At 49.4% G+C, this 16,932-nt stretch overlaps 1 protein-coding gene across 1 annotated transcript in view; it reads right to left on the bottom strand.

Moving 5' to 3' along the window:
• Positions 1-16,932, bottom strand: part of POU2F3 (POU class 2 homeobox 3) — a 39,292-nt gene that overhangs the window by 9,548 nt on the left and 12,812 nt on the right. The window contains exons 4-5 of the mRNA XM_032201951.1: positions 14,354-14,388; positions 1,121-1,225 (exon numbers count right to left, since the gene is read on the bottom strand). Coding sequence (XP_032057842.1) covers positions 1,121-1,225; positions 14,354-14,388 — 140 coding nt within the window. The remainder of the gene's footprint in view (positions 1-1,120; positions 1,226-14,353; positions 14,389-16,932) is intronic.

Below are 16,932 nucleotides of genomic sequence, written 5' to 3'. Positions count from 1 at the left end.
CAGTGGGCTGTCCCATCTCCCAGCTCTGAGCCTGCTTGGCACAGAAGGCTGACTTCCCCACCAGCCGTGTGCTGGGATGGGAAAGAAGCAAAGCCCAGCAAGTGCCCAATTCTCTGCACCACCAGAAAACGCACTGCAAGGGACACAGCCACCTGATCCAAAATATTTTCTGATCTTTGCCATGGGGACTCCCCACCCTGCACCGAGCAGAGGAGGCAACAGGTACTGAGAGGCAGGGAGTGCATCCCAGAGCTCCTTCACATCCCTGGGGTCCCACGTCTTTTGTAGGGATTAGGGATAAGAGTTTGCATTTGTTTGGGGTAGAGAGAAAAATGCTGCAATAAAACCAACTTTCCTGAGAGGTGTGTTCTTGAAGGAGCTCATTGCTCTATAAGAAGAGCTCTTTAAGCTTCTCAAGAACTGTTATGAAGTCTTGGGGAACTTCAACAAGGCTGTGTCATGTAAGAGGTCTGATTACCCCATGAAAGAATGGGGGAAGAGATTACTGAGCGGCCATGTGGCCTTCCAGCATCTAACTATATTAGAATTTAACAATTGTTAAGTGTTAAACTCCAATTTTTTACCTTAGGGGGAAAAAAAAAAAAACTCAAGTAATCAATTTCTTCTCTGATGTAAATCAGTTGGAGCCAACATATTCAAGGATGGCTCAGATTAGGAGTTAATCTAACCTGGGATTGTATCTCCAGCAATGACATTAACCAGGCATTCAGGAAAGAGGAAGACCAGGACAAGCATATCCAATGCTTCCCCTTGGTATTGTCTCAGTCTCCAATTATTTTCAGCTCAAAGGGATTTCCTGAGCATGGTGTGGTTTTGACTGCTTAGAAAACCCTCAAAGGAAATCTCTTCCAAGTATGTGTCCAGTCTGCCTTTGAACCCATGTAAACTTTCTGCATCCTTTGGCAAGGCATTACACAGGTCTCCTGGCTGCTGCAAAAAGAGGCTGGGGAGGAGACTTTGCCAATTTACTGTCCATCACGTCCTCAAGTCTTCATTTGTCACTGCCAAAAGGTGCATCTAATTTGGCAAGTGTCTCTTGAAACCAGCCTTTCCCCTGGAGATTCGTTAACTCAGCCCCTGATGCCCCAAAGGCACTTACCCCTGCGATTTGACTTCCAGGCATCATTGATGATCCCTGAACAAGGTGTCCTGACCTGGGGGGGATCGTAGACTGCAAGGAATCACTGAGGTCTTCGGTTTTAATCTGAAAAAAAGAGCAAAGCAGTTGTAGCCTTAGGGAACAGACATGGGCCACGGGATGCCTGGGATGGTTAGAAGTTAGAGAGGCTGGAAGGGACGGGGAAGGGATTGCTTTCAGATTAGGGGGAGAAATCAGGACCTATTGCTCCTTTCTGGCTTTGCGGAAAGGTAGGGGTTGTTCCCCACTCCTGCTCTCCAGTTTATATGTTTTTATGTCTGTACTAGGTTAAAGGTTGGACTAGATGGTCTTAGAGGTCTTTTCCAACCCAAATGATTCTACGATTATAACAGGAGTAATTCTCCTGCTCTGCTAAACCAAGGGGAAGCTTGCAGTTTGCTCAATTAAATCACATTAATTAAAACACTTGAGAAAGTTTCCAGTCACTTCACAGGCTTTAAAACATGCGAGTGCTTTCCTCGGACAAAACCCTAAGACGTTTTGTGGTGGTGTTAGGAAGACACGATGAAATTCCTCTTTATAGATCACCACTCACAACCTGATAGTGGGTGTCTGTAGATGGCCTCACACATTGTTCTACAGGTAGCAGAGAGTGGTACCAGGGAAAAGAAGAGGAAAGATCATGAAGTAAAAGACCTTAAAAAGCAGTATACCTTTCCAGACTTGAAAATACACCACCCTGGGCACCACATGTAGAGAACTATGAGAAAGCAACAAGAAATGAGGAAGTCCTGCTGTACTGGCAAGGAAAAAGTTTGCTTCCTTAGCTAAAAGAAGCTGTGAGGAAAAAAATGACAAACTTCACAGGTGTCAGCCCTTTGTCCAGTGGTCATTTTTGCCTATTTTAATGTTCAAGAAAAAGATTCCAGTCTACAGAAACCATTATTTCTGAGTCCACATTCTTATATGGGTTCTTAAGAATTTACCCAGGGACCAGAACTGAATCCTTACATTTGGTTTACGCGGTAGTCACAGTATTAATTTTTAACTTTGCTACTACATTCAAAAATAATAATAAAATTACATCATTTTGTACTAGCTGATATTTTTAAATTTTTTATTTATTTTATTAATTTTTTTTCAGCAGACAAAGCTTCAGAGGAAGCAACCTGGCTGGGGAGATTTTAGAAGTTTTTAGAATAATTCCTGAAAGTTGAGGAGCGTCTGTGTGCAGATGCTGTGCAGACGCATGAGAAAAGTCATAGAGATCTCTTATAACACATTTTCTCTAATAAAAGATGCACTCAAAGAGTTCCCAGACAGGCTCAAGTTTTTCCCCCAGCATGAACATGCCTACAAGAAGGCTCACATCGGCAGTCCCCTCTTAATTCAAGCCTTTCCAGTGCAGGAAGAGGCTCCAGTTCCCACAAACTGGAAAGAACAGGATGAAAACAGATAGGAAAGGTCTTGAAAACCTTGTCCACAGACCCAGCATCTCAGGTTCACTCTTACTGCTAGGACTGAACCTTGCAATCTCTCATAAATTAACCCCCGAGCCCAACATCGCCCAGAATTTGAGCGGGGTTGTGTTTGCCGGCGTTTTGTGCAGCCTTCTACCAGCAGAGGGGGACAAGAAATGCCCCGTTAAAAACAACGATCCATGTGGGTTTTCTTGGCTGAAGGATCTTTTATTTCAGTTTGAGTAAAGCAAACAACTACACAACCCCTCCGTGCCCCAAAGAGAAAGAGAAAGTGCGATCACAGGGAGCCGACCCGATAAACATTAACCTCTGCATTTTGGAAGGTGCTGTGCAGAGGGAAGAGAGTTACAACATCTCCTTCAATTAAACTATAGCTCTGGATCCTGCCGAAACTAGTTTTGCAATAAGACCAGCTCCTTGCAACAAGGCTTATACATGCTGTGAATTCCAGTTCTTTCCTACCTTTCAGGTCGGCATGATCATCCCGCTTAGCCTGGCGAAAAAAATCAGATGGAAAGAGCTTCTTGATCACTATCAACGTGGATAGGGTTTAAGTTACTAAATGTTAGGCAAAGGGCTCGGGAGAACGCACCGTTACCCTTGAGCCATCCAGTCACCGCAGGGAAATGGTTTTATGCACTTTCTTTTCCTGAAGGTGCATTAAAAAAAAAAAATTAAAAAAAAAAATACAGGTATATATAATCCGAGCCAAAAAGTAAAAATAAATAAATAAATGCTACTCCTGCTTGCAATTCATGCGTGTCTGCCTCGTACAATGCAGTCATCCAAGGCTGAACAGTCCCAAAAAGAAAAGATATCCGCGTGTTAGAGGACGAGGCACTTGATCCCGCCTGGGTTACGATCCCGATAGGAGCGGAGTGTTGAAGAAGCGCAAGCCATTTCCAAACTGAAATCAATTTTTACAGCTGCCAAGCGGAATGATCTGGAAGCGTTCCAGGCCGAAAGGGGTGTGTAGCTGCATCCCGGCATCGCACAATATGAGAACGGGAGGTGGGTTTGGCAAAGGACCGGTTCCCCATTTAAAAACAACAACATCTCCCACTGCTCCTTCCCCCGGCCCTGGAATTCTCTGGCTCTCTCCTGTGCAGTGGGCGGGAACCTGGGTGTTCTTGACAAATCCTTCTCCCCTGCACCTTTTTTCATTGGTTTTAGGCTCAATTTTACTTCTCCCTCCTCTTCCTCTCCCCACCAGGCCTGCAGCTGGCTAATTGTTCATTAGCAAGAGTTCGGGGCATATCCAAAACTTTGGGGATGGTTTATGCAAATCCTGCACCTTCATTTTTTCCCCAGCTAAACCGGCACTGTTACCAACCGTACGTTAGAAAGAAACCAAACCAAAAACCCCAAAAAACCACACACATTGTGGGCGAGGCCACTCAATATCATGAGACTCCCTTAAAATAATGTAAATTTCAAACTAATAAAACAAGGGGAGGAGTTGCCTTTCTCCTTTCCCAGTGCATCTGACACACGTTTGCTGTTGTTTTCTGCAAATGTGAGAGTTTTCCTTAAGGAACCAAAGACGGTTGAAACAAAATCAGCTTGTGTAGGTGTTTGCTGAGATCCGTGCTAGATGACTGTGCACGAAAAAAAAAGTGATTGGGTTAAAATCAGGGACAGGTTTTGCTGTGGCTCCCCAGTCCTTTGCTTTTACATCGCGGTCAGGGCAAGAACAAGAAGGCATTGAGAATAAACCTCAGTTTCTTCCTATCCTATGGGGTTTGGGAAAATAATGCTATGAAGGAAAAAAAAAACGAACTTGGAAGTGAGGAGGGGGAAAAAAGGCAGTGCTCGGAGGCACCTGGGCAGTCTCAGGGCTGGGGCCCCTGGGCAGCAGGTAACGGCAGGTGGCGGCACCCGCACACCGAGCTGCCGAGGGCTGGGGAGAGAAATCACACTTGCAAATCTCCAGTGGATGTTTTCACAGCCTTAAAATAGGGTCAGCTGCCCCCAAGCAATCCCTGTGAAAAACACAGGAAGGGTGACTGGATGGAAGGAGTCCCTTCCTTAGTTGGCTAGCGCGTCTGCTGGGCACGGCCAATGATGGATTGGTTCTTACCTATCTCTAGCCTGAAAACAAAAACAAAAAGCAAAACAAACTAAGAAACATATTGAGGGCGATGGAAAATGATCAAAGCTCTTCAGCTTGCTTGCGCAACTGATTTGTGGAAGGTGTTTCATAAACATTTCATAAGAAGGAGAATTATGAAGAAAACATCTCCCAACCTGCCTGCAATTACTGCACAAACTCTTCCTTACCAGTAGGAAGAAGGGGAGGAAAAAAAAAAAAGAAAAAAAAGAGTACATCTGTTTTGTAACTGATCTGTGAACTTTTGGCAAACATTCGGCTCATGAAAACATCCTGCAGACATATTGCAAAGCTGTAAAAAGCCAGCCTTACACGAGGAAGTTGGAAAGATTCACGTTAGCAGCTCCGATCTCAGCGTGTGGAAGGCCGTACCCCTCCGACAGACAGACAGACGGACGGACTGACCCACACCTGATCCGATGAGGCAACAGCAGGATGCCATCCGTTGCACAGGGCTCAGGCTGCAGCCTCCTGGGGTAACCCAGCACAGCTGCCAAGGTGGCTTGGGATGCTTCACGGCATTCCTGTGCCTACAGGATCAATTAGCAATTCAGCTAACGAGCACCAAGCAACCAGCCGTGGTCCCCAGGCCAGCAAGCATCTGCTGCTGGCTGGGAGCACTTCACGGGTGACATTAGTGAAGAGGATGGCGGAGCAGTGCTAAGGTGGGACGGGCTGATTCTGCACCCTTCTGGGATGCTCTCCCCAAACCCAGATAAGGGGTGCCCCTACCCTGCCCGAGAGAGGCAGTGAAAGCCACGCCAGCCTCCTCCAGCAGCAGCTGCGGTCGTCATTGTAAAACCGGAGACAATCGGATTTGTTGTGCAGTTTCTATTTAGACGGCAACCTCTTTGAAACAGGTATTTATCTGCCCTCGTATCTGGCTTATCTGAGAGTCAGCAATTCACAACTGTTTAAGACTTGGACTTGCTCACATCCCTCCCCCTGCAGCTGCAAAGGGCTCCGGCTGTTGGGAAGAGGATCGGCTGCGCAGAGGCTTTGGAGCCGATTGCCCCTCAGTGAAGGAGAGCAGCACGTTTCTTCCTGGGCTGAATCACTCCCAAAGCATTATTTCACACAACTGGGTTGCCTGAAGTCAAGGGAGGAAGTCTTACGATGGAAACAGGTATCAAAACTGGATCCAAGGCTATTGCAGCTAAGCCTTCCCACCTTCCAATGGCGTAAGTGTACTTCTGTGAATTACCTGCACACGTGGGCACCATAAAATAAAACACACACTAATAATGAATTATAGCAATAATAATAATAATGGGCTTGCAATTACTATTTCCACATGTACAATCCTGCACATGCACTGAGGCTTAACAGACACTCAGGAAGAAAGCAGAAAGCCCTCCTGTTAATAGGACAATATTCGCCCTATAAAATTTGGTATCCTTTCACGGTGAAGAGTGGGATTTTCAGAAGCTGTCAGCATGACAAAAGCAGAATTAATCCCACGCTGAATGCTTAGCAGACAATATCCTAAAACTCAGTAATGGCAACACACTGAAAAATTAGAATGTAATCCCTAACCTCAACACACCTGCATCAGAGCTTTGAGGCGTTTGAGTCTGTTAATTGAGGTCTGATCTGATACGCTTCACCCTCTGAGCTGCAGCTCAGGACGTGAATGGCTGCGCCGGAGCCGTAGTAAAAGTGGGGGTGGGAAATCAAAACTAAGTGTAACCGAGCTACACGCTTCACAAAGGGAAACAAACAGAACCACGCTCGGCTTTGCGTTCGCAAGCCTTCTGATGCAGCATTTCCCAAGCGTTTCTGCTTTGAAGCAGAGAAGAGGAAAAAGAAAGAAGCCATCCCTCTGCTCCACGCCGGGCGATAAGCCTCCAAACGATCACGTGCAGCACAGCAGGCTTCCAGAGCAGCCACCAGGCACGGGAGAGGAGAACTGAAGGCAGAGGTGGGGTGAGCACCTGCCCCAAGAGGCTGTGCTCACGTCTGTGCTGCCTCTGCACGAGCCCCAGGAGCACAGCGAGGGCTTGGAGTGGTGACCTGTGGTCGGAGAGCACCGAGCTGGCAAAAGGATGCTGGAAAGCAACAGCTTGGAGCATCTTCGCTCTTGCTGTTGGTACTCAAGCATGTGGTGCCTTCCCTGCCAAGGCCTGTGGATGTGCCAAATTGGAAGTATTTTAAAAAAAAAAAAAAAAGGGGGGGAGGGGAAGATGCCATTTTCTTGGTCAGAATGGTGAGAACCTCCAAACAGAACATGGAAAACTGTTTTATCCATAAAGGCTGCAATTTCTCCTACGGCTCCACTCCAGGACTCTCCTCCCCAGCCCTGAGCCCGGAGGTGCTGCCATCGCTGCTGCCCCAGCCTCGCCGAGCGTTGCAGCACTGCTCCTGCATCTCCCGATTCCACTTGCCCAACTTCCAAAGCTCTCCAGAACTCCACCTCTGCCTACACCTTTGCGCTTATCTTCCCCGCTCCCACCCTGGGCCGCATCCCTGCCCCTTTCCTTATCAATCCGATTTCACACATGCCAGGCTTCGTTGCTTCTCCCATGCCCTCCTGCATGCTTGCACAGGTTCCCTGGAGCCTCGTCATGTTCCTGTTGAAGTCAGCAGCAAAATTGCCTTCTTGGTCTTTTACGGGGTCCAGAACCAGACCTTTAACCAATTCCCTACGTGAAAAATTTCCCCTTTCCCGTGAATCCCTTGCCTAGGGAGGAGCAGACCGTGCTGATCCTGTACTCTCTGTGCCCTCTGGCTGCCAACCAGTCAGAAACCACCTAAATACCTGGCACTGCCTCCCTGCTGCACAGCACCGATGTCCCCGGCTCAGTCATCCGCGCGCAGGGCAGGGCGAGACGCGGGAGTCGTGGCGCAGGGAGCCTTCGCTTTCCGCCCCATCCCACATTGGAAAAGGAATGAACTTGGAACCAGCCGGCTCCCGTGACTGGGGCTGGCTCCATCCCAGCTCCGCAGGTTTCTCTGATTGGTTCGGGGGAGTTTTGGCACCCGCTGCCGCGCCCCGGGGAACTGGGACACAAGGAGAGCAGCTAGAGGAATTGCATTAAGCGCACACAAGTCATATAATTAAAAAAGAAAGGGAGAGTGAGAAAGATCAACTTCGCTGGAGAGTATCGCATAATTTTTCGGTTGGGGTGGAAGGAAGGAGGCTGGAGGTTGAGGGAAGAGGGAGCCGGTTCTCTGCTCCCAGCTCGGGGGCTCTGGCATCCTCCACGTGCCGGGGAAGCAGGCGAGAGGGTGTCCTGCAAGAGAAAACCCAGCATCTGCCTCCCAAGGGGCCGAGCAGCTCCGGCTCACCCACTGATTTCACATGGAGTGCTGGCACATCAGCACCTCTGGGCCGGGAGAAAGTGCACTCTGATGTCAGGCTTCCAAAATTAGAGGCCTTGCTTGAAACCCCATCACCTTCACCTTTTTATGCTATGACTTGCCCTTCTGCAAAATGGGTGCAGGGCCCCACCCTTGCTGGGTGGTGCAGGCTTTTGATTGAATTCTTGGAGCTCACCAGATGAAAGGCCTTCAAGAATTTGGAGTCTTCTCCTTATTACCGATGAGCCATTCTCCAGCAGGCAGGAGAGTCATAACCATGCACGGTAGTTCATGCAGCTCACCACTTAAAAAGGTGCCAAGCAACCTAAAAAGCACCTTGACAGTGACATCCATGCCCTGAGCTCAGTTTCTATTGCGGAAACAATCAATAGGTTGCTTTAGTCCATGAAACCAGGGCTTGTTGCCTGCAAGCTTAGAAAATATTCACTAAAAGACGATAGCCCAGCTGAGCAGGGAATTTGGACAAAGAGAAGACCAGCCTGTCTCTGCTTCAACTCTAAGAGAGCTTGGAAACAGCAGCACAAGATATATTGCTAGTGGACCAAGGCAACAAGTGTGGGCAATACCTTCTAAATACAGGTTGCTCTTTGGGAGCCTGGAGCAGGAAAGCAGGAGTTTGTGAACGGGCTGTGGCTGGATCTGAGAACCAGGCACAATCCTGCCAACTCAGGAGTGATGCTGGGCTGTTGTCAGCAGTTATTGGCTAAGCAAACAAATCTGGTGACTTCAATCCGTCCCTTGGGAGCGGAGGGTGTGGGGTTCAGAACCTTTCCTCCTACTTCTCTCTCTTTTCTCCCCTACAAACTTTGCAAGAGAGTCACCGGCACGTTTTGGAGTTTGTTCCCAGCAATCTCATCTGCAAGGCTCCAAAACAAAACTAGCCTGCAGAAGAGGTTCCTCTACATATCTGTCCTAAGCAAAACAGGGCCATATATAGAAACAGAGGACTTTCCCTCCAGCCAGGGCTTTCTCTGATGCTTTCCCAAAGGGCTGCATTTCAATGAAGAACCAGCACACATACAAATTTATGCAATCAGTCTATCCCTAGGACGGAGCAAGGGAACTTCAAAAGGGAAAGGCCAAGGCAGCGCTCAGCTTAGATCCAGTGTCAGTCAAGGCAGATATGGACAGCTGGGCCCACTTCCAACTCGGGAAGGCTCAAGAGATGAAAAGCAGATGCAAGACTTAGGCTGACACCCTGGGGCAATGCGGAGAAGAAGAGAGAGTGAAATCTGAATTGATCCCCAGAGGGGAGAAGGAAGCAGGATGTGAACCTCCCCTTGAGAGGAGGGCAAAACAGGACTGGGATGGAAATCTGGAGGGCAGACTGAAACCTGAACTACCCACAGGGAAGAGCCGAGCAGGAACAGAAATGACATATAGGGAACACACGAGATTAGGGGGGAGGTGGGAACTCAAAGTGGAATGAAAAACTATGAGAGAGATCGCCGGGGGGAGGGAAGCCCTGATTGAGCAAAATTAAATCTGCAGGGAGTTTTGCATCCCAGATATTAATAACAAACTACCTAGCAAGTTGGGCCCTTCTTTCCACCTTCAAAAGGATGGAGGGGAGGAAGAACTTGTCTGTGGTTGAGCACAAGACTATGAATCAGAGAATCGGAGTCCGTATCCCAGCTCCGCCAGGGAGCAAGGCCCTGGATTACAATAAACCTCAATGTCCACAGGCAACTCTCCCGTAAAGCATCCACTGATTTCGGCAGCAATCACAGTGCTCAGCATCTTTGGGAAAAGCCAGGGAGTCAGCCTCTGTCTGCCTCATCTGCAGGACAGGGTTAAACACCTCCCTACCTTCTGGAGGATGCTAAATTCATTAGCAAAGAACCTTCAGACGTGTGGGCGGAAAATACCCAGCAAGGTCAGGGCGTTAATGGCTCTGAGGAAGGGCCACCTGTGATTTCACATCGCAGATGCAGTTTGCCCGCTTTCCTTTCTCACATCACAAATCTACAGGTCATCAGCTGTGAAGGCCTGAGACAACTCAGTCTCTTACCTCTAAAAAACTGTTGGAAGCCCCCCAAACCTCAGAAATTCAAGGTCCATCAGAAAATGACCCTGCCAGATACGGACAGGGCAGGGAGGTGAGGTTAGAGAAGCAGATCCTGGGCTGGGAGGAAGATCCTTTTGGAAGGGAAGAATTTTTCCAACAGCCCAGTTCCTCACTGCTCTTTTGGGGTATACCAGCAGGCACATTCAGCTGACCCCCCCCCAAAATCTGCTTGAGTACCTCTGACTGGGAATCTTAAGCAGCTCAGTTGTTTGATGCTGACCGGTCACTGGAAGAGAAGGCGTGTGAAATCTGTCCCTTACCATCATAAGGAACAAATTGGCACCGAGTACGACCCGATGTGGGAATTTAAGCATAGAGCTAATGTGCACGTGAAATACCAGCCCACTTCAATCGTGTATCGTGCCTCCTGAATTTACTCTGGATGCTTCCCTTTGTGCTCTGAAGATCTCTCCTGCACCACCACTACACCTCCCAGTTCCCTCCTTTTCTCAGGTAAATCCTTCCCAAAATCCTATTTCTAGGAGGCCTGTAGGAAAGGGCTGTATCCACATTACACGCCCTAATGGGTGTCAAACAAAGAAAATAAAGTAATAAAGAACCAAGAGGAAAATTCAAGCTATGCTGAGCCCTGGGCTACTCAGGCACATGAGTGCCTGCAATATTGGGAAGTCTCACGGCAGGATCACCTCTGTATTGGTGCAAATATCAAACCTGTCATTATCATTAATGAAATGACAGCCTGTCTGCGAGGGTTAGCCTTCTGCTGGAACGAAACTGCAAGACGTATTTGGACGCAGAGCACACACAGATCCTTTCCTGCCCTGGTGAGGCACAACCTTTCAGCTTTATTTCACTCTGTAGCTCAGCTCTGTGCTTGAGAGCATGAGGGGCTTGGAGGGGACATCTTGTTCCCTCCTCTGGAAGGAGATGTGAGCCTTCAACGGCAAGGGCCAGCAAGTGTCACAATCCTACACATCACTTCCCTGGTGGAAAAGAAACCAGTGATCCTAAATCTGTTCTTCCCTAGCTATGGGTTGATGCATGGCACTGGGTGCCGACGCGCACACCATACACACAAGACCTGTTTTCTCCCCAAACCATCAGCCCTGCCTACTTGTGCGGATTGCAGAAGGCAATGGAGTTATAACTCCAGAGAAAGGGCAAGTTACACGGCTCTCCAGAACAGCTCCCTGCAGAGCAACAGAGAAAACAAACAGTGCAGTATTTCCCCAAAGTGTGACCGCTGCGTTTAGCAAGGGGGGAAATAAAACAAACCAGACCGTCACCACCTGGTGAGGATCACCACAAGACAGAAGAAAAGCTCTGACTCCAACACTTTCAGCCGGACCTTTCCCGGTCTGAAGACTCTGAAGCCACCACCGCCGAGTTCCTCGCTCCTCTCCTTGACACACTCTGGACACGATCCCAACCCATTAAGAAGCAGATGTCCCTATCCAGGTTGCCAGCACTGAAGGTGAAAGTTTATTACGCTCTCTTTGCATTTCCCTTGATATAAACAGGAAACAACAAGCATTAGACTCCCTAAATAAAAAGCCAAACCAGATAGGCAAGGCAGAAGATGCTTCTTTTTTCCATACACACCCTTTCCCCTCTCATTCACATACAAATTACTGTTGCATCCAGGTGGGAGGAGAGTTTAAGCGGGGAGGGGGGGGAGTGAACATTTGCCAAATAGGTTGAGGGATCAGAAGGCAGCTTTCTCATAAGGCACAGGGCTGACCCACAAACTGCGAGAAAACCTCAAACTCCGCAAGAGTTTCCCTCCTCCCCGTTCGCTGGGTGAGAGCAGCCGCAGCAGGGAACGGGTAGGCAAGTAAGGGGTCTAACCAGGTCACTCCACCCTTCCCTTCCTGCCTGGAGCATAACAGGGGAGGGAAACAGACCTGAAATGTAGGCCATCTACAAAGACTGGGGGAGAGGCTTAAACGATGTGAGATTTATGATCTTCAAAGTGATTAGCGCCCAGCACTCCAAATAAAGTCAAAGAGAGCTCGGCAGCTCTCGCGTTCAGCTTGGAGTTGGGTTTCAAACCATGCTGCTCTGGCTTCGGTTTGAAAACCTGAATTGCAAGGTAACAAAAAAAAAAAAAAATACACCCAAACCCCAAACCAAAATTAAAAACCCACCAACCTCCACCCGTAATGAAAGAGCTCGGCATCTGGTTTTACATGAAAACACTTTGATATTCCCGTATCTCCCCTCTTCCTTTTTCTCATCGCTCGGCATCTATTTGCTGAATTGAAGATAAATTCACCAATAGCTGAGGTCAACCCGAAACGTGAGTGTACAACCGGTGTGCGTTTGGGCTCAGACTGGTTTAAAATAATACCAAGAATGGCTCAACTCGCCCTGGAGAGGGCCAAGAGAGGGAGACAGAGAGCCACACTGCCTGCAGGTCCTGCACCCGCTGCGTCCACTCACCCACACTGCTACAGCCTGGATTTATAAAGCAGCTAAAAAACGCCACCAAAATGAGCTTATTCGGAGCTTTTTGCTTTTTTAGCCTTCATCAGTTCCCCATCTGGTTTGCTGCTTGGTGACACAGGTGTGCTGGCACGAATGAACGGGACTTTGTGGTGCCATGCAACCACAACCTCATTTTGGGGGCAGGACGTTCAAATCGAGCAGACTCTGGCCCAAATCCTAGTGACTACGAGGCTGCCTGCCTCCTTTACCAGCAGCTCTCATTCAGTGGCATGCAAGGGACAGGGACCTTGAAGATAATGAGTCCAATCACCAGCGGGTGTGAACCAGCGCTGCTTCACCACCATCACTAACGTCTCCTTGATTAACCTCAGCCCAGGATCCAGTTCTAACATCTTTGTGGTGTTGCCATAGGAAAAGTTTGCAACATGTAACGATCTTGTACTTTCAGAGCTTATTTCTATCTTGAGGGAATTTTCTTTTATCACTCGTTATAAGCAGATTGGATTCTTCTCTTGGCTTGTAGAAAGCCTGTGCTTTGGGCTCTGCAATCCACAGAGCTGGAGACACAAGACTTTTTGTTTTCAGCTGGGTTTTCCAAAAACCTGGAAGATGGCTGAACGTGTTAAGACACCTTTGATAGGAAGTTACAACCCACCCAGAGCCGGAGCAGCCAAACCAAACAAACAAACAGCAGCTTGCTGACATCTGTCGGACCAGAGCCACCGAAACAAGCTCGGAGGACAGAGAAGTCACGGGAGAGGCATCAGCTGCCCACCTGCTGCTAGCAGGAAGCCTTTGCAAAGGATTGCAACCCTTGAACTCGGGGAAGGCAAAGCTGGAAGCAGGCAGGCTGCTGGATTGCTAGGAGTGCCAACATCTGCTTCAAACGCTAGTAATTGTCCGTGGAGCTGCAGCCCTGCTGGCTTTCCTCGCTCCAGCTCCCCAGGGCGCTGCAGCAGGTGGGTGCCTTTGCTCTCCAGACCTCCTCTTTTTGTTTGCGAGCTCTGAGCCCAGCCCCACTGACGGCCACAGCAGTCCTTGGCTCTGGACTCGGCACGTTTTCTCACGTCTCTGCACAAATTTGGGATCTGGGGAGGGCTGTCACCTGCCTCCCCTTGCAGTTCTGCTTTGAGGTTCAGGGATTTCAGAGAGCCAGGTGTGGAAGTCTCAGGCACTCCATGAGACAGGGGTTGTTTTCAGCTGCATGAAGCCAGAAGATAACATCTAACAGCAAAGACAGCAGCTCGCCAGAGCCTCACGTGCTGCAGCCAGGGCTGCTGCTATCAGACACGCTTGCATTTATCTGCTGTCCCTTTCCCCACCGTCTTGCAAAGAGGAATCTGCCGTTGTAGGCAGGCCTGGTCTTGACCCAGGCACTCCAAGACCTCAAACCACCTCATCTGCAGTCCTTGCTGATACTCCTGTGAGTCAGCCCATGCTCCTAGACTTGCATACCGCAGTGCTTTCAGCACCAGTGTCGCACACGGTGCAAATGCATGGAGCTTTGGGGCGGGATTTGCACGTTCGCCAGTGTAACCGAGGTCTCTTTTGTTTTTAAATGGCATCAGAAAAAAATTAAAAAGCCAGCAAAAGCCTCAAGCAAAGGGTGACTTTAAGAAACTCTATAATTAACTGAACTTCTATGAAATGGCAAGGCCTGGAAACCAGAAGTTTTATCTGCCACGCTGTCCCACAAGGGGAATCAGGAAGGACTTTTGTGGCCTGTTTAATAGCAGCTTGTGACCTAAGAGTTTGTATCTCCTAGCAGTAGCTGCCTGGGACTCAGCACGATGAGCAGTTAAACTGTAATTCAAGAAAGCCGGAGAATCCGGGGAGCATCTTACCTGCCTGTTAAAGTCCAGCCCATTCTGCTCACTTCCTACAACGAAACAAACAGAAAAAGGTCTCAGTATTAATGGCAGAGAGCATCCATCCAAACCTCCCACAACTCACGACCACGTAACCAAAGACGCACTGCTTGCCCAGCACACTTCAGTATCAGAGCAAGGAGAGGAGCGGGGAGGTGGAGTCGATGCGAAAGCAGCCAGGGAAACACGAGGGCAGCTTTTGCAGCATTTGGTGGTACCAGACTTTGCTGGAGTTTTTCTGCCTGGGAGACACCCGGCCAGGCAGCACCAGTGGGGGAGAGCTCACCGACAAAGGGAGCTTCCAGCGGGGGTGAACTGGAGGATATTGCAAATCTCCAGGGAAATCCGGGAGCCAGGAGCGTGCATAAAGCAAGAGCTAACTGTGGGAGAGGCTAGCAAACAGGTGGCCGAGGCTGTTAACCAGGGATCTTTAGGAACCTGTGTGGTACCAAGTAATTACGGGATATCTAAAGGAACAGAGGGTGCCGTGGGGTTGTGCGCAAGAGGCGTCTCCTTGATTCCAAAAGAGATTGGCAGGCACAGGGGGAAAATCAGACAGGTTTCAGCCTGAAGGTACCGCACAGGCCCTCACTCATTCCCCTTTGATGATAAACATCCCCCCCCCCCCCCATCACACCTGCCAAATTCATCAAGAACATCACAGAGGAAAGGCTGTGCGCTCCACAGATATGAATGCTTTAAGGGATTCCACGAAGCCTCTTTAGTTGCAAAGGCAACCCCAAGAAACCCCTTCCCTTTCCCTTTGCAACCCATCCCCTAAGTCATTCTCTTCCAGCCCAATTGAGTTTGTGATAAATACTCTGAAATTGTTCACATCCCACCACCACAAGCCCCCGGGGGCCTTTTACTCCTGTTTTATTTTATTTTATTTTATTTTTTTCCAGTATAACGTTCCCCATGAAGCGTAGCCCATGCCCTGTGATCTGATCAAGCTTCAGCACATTTTCGGGAGTTAGTGGCTCTTACAAGAAATTGGAAAGCAGTTCGGGGAGGCTGTGCAGGCAGGAGTGCAAACCCAGGAGTGCAAACCCAGCTCTCCCGTTGATTTGCTTGCTTTCAACCAAGCAAGCCTCTACCCCGAGCTAGCAGGCAGTCCTTCAGCTCGTGCCATGCTCGTACTATTCCCAGGTGAATCACCAGGGCTCTGAGATCCTCAGGGGGAGTGTTCTCGGTACAATTACTCACAGATGGCAGAATGCTTTTAGAGCCGACTCGAACCATTTCATGGCACCCTGTTCTCTGCTATCTAGAAACTGCTCTGCAGATTTTATCTGCAGCACGTTAACAGCAGCAGCGTTGGAAACTGAGCTGCCTTTGTTGCTCTCGTTAGGCTGAGCTGCAGGTCTTCGTTATCAGGCACAACCAGAGCACGCCGTTGCCCCCCGCTCCAAAATCTCTATCCTCTCACCACCTGCAACTCAACCCCAATCCAAGTCTGCTCCTTTTTCCGCCAGCCCGTCTGCATTTCTGCTGTGCTGCAACCTGCCCTCCCCTCCTGGCTTCCTCCCGACCTGCTTTTCAAAGCTTTCTTTCTCTTCCCGATCTCAGGTCTTTCTCTTCTTCCCCGCAGTTCCCTGCTCTTGCTGCCACCCCTGACCCACCAGGGACTCGTGAGCCCCCCGGCCGTGGCCACTTGCCCCCTGACCACCTCTCCCCGGCTGCTCCCGCCCCAGGAATTTGTTCATTCATTGCGCTCCAGCTCCAAGCCCCGAGAGCCAACGACTGCTCAACTAAGCGATGGGAATGCTGATAGCGCTAATAGATGATCGCAATCAGCATCCACACACCTGAGCGGGGCTGCGTGATGATCTTCAAGGCCTGCAGTTTCTACCTTTGCAACCCACGGGGGGTTGATGCAATCTGAGGGCAGTAGCTGAAGGGGAGAAAGGCAAGAAGGAGAGAAGAAGGAAACGCAGTTCCCAGTTGCTAAAATAGAACAGGAAGGAAAAGGTAATCTTCTGCTTTCTTGGATGCGAGGCTTTCGCTCACGTTCAAGTGCAGCATGTTGATGAGGCAAGATTCAAAGACCTGGAGGGAAATCCCTGGGTCCCAGTGCTGAGGGCTCTGAGTCACCACCGTACATCCCTCCTGGAACCCGGGATGCGCAGCTGGAGCACAGCTTCGTGCTGCATCCCTACCACCACGAGCCAAACTCTCCAAACGAGGCTGCCAAAACACACAGCAGGTTCAAAGCGCCCAAGCTCAAGCTCTCCAGCACATCCCTTCCTCCTCTTCCAAGCCTCCCACCTTTCCCTTTTCCCTCCCTGCACCAGCAAGCTCAGCCCTCAGACTTCTTTTTCCCTTCCTCTCCTCCTTCCAGCCTCAGCACCCTACACATCCCGCCCCAGATGAGGGCAGGTGCTCGGGAATACCTCATTTTCCGTGACAGTGGAACATGCTGGAAATATGCATGGAGATCAATAGGAACCCATTTGCAGCTTGGGTGTCTTAAGTCTGAGATAAGTGCCCCAGGCTGTCTTGGTAGACAACGAGGAGAAATAGGCACCTCCAGAGGCCATTCATCTGACCTATCT

This window comes from Aythya fuligula, chromosome 22 (assembly GCF_009819795.1).
Source record: "Aythya fuligula isolate bAytFul2 chromosome 22, bAytFul2.pri, whole genome shotgun sequence".
Taxonomy (NCBI): Eukaryota; Metazoa; Chordata; class Aves; order Anseriformes; family Anatidae; genus Aythya; species Aythya fuligula.
The sequence above is the reverse complement of the archived record's forward strand: the minus strand, read 5'-3'. Positions and strand labels throughout refer to the sequence as shown.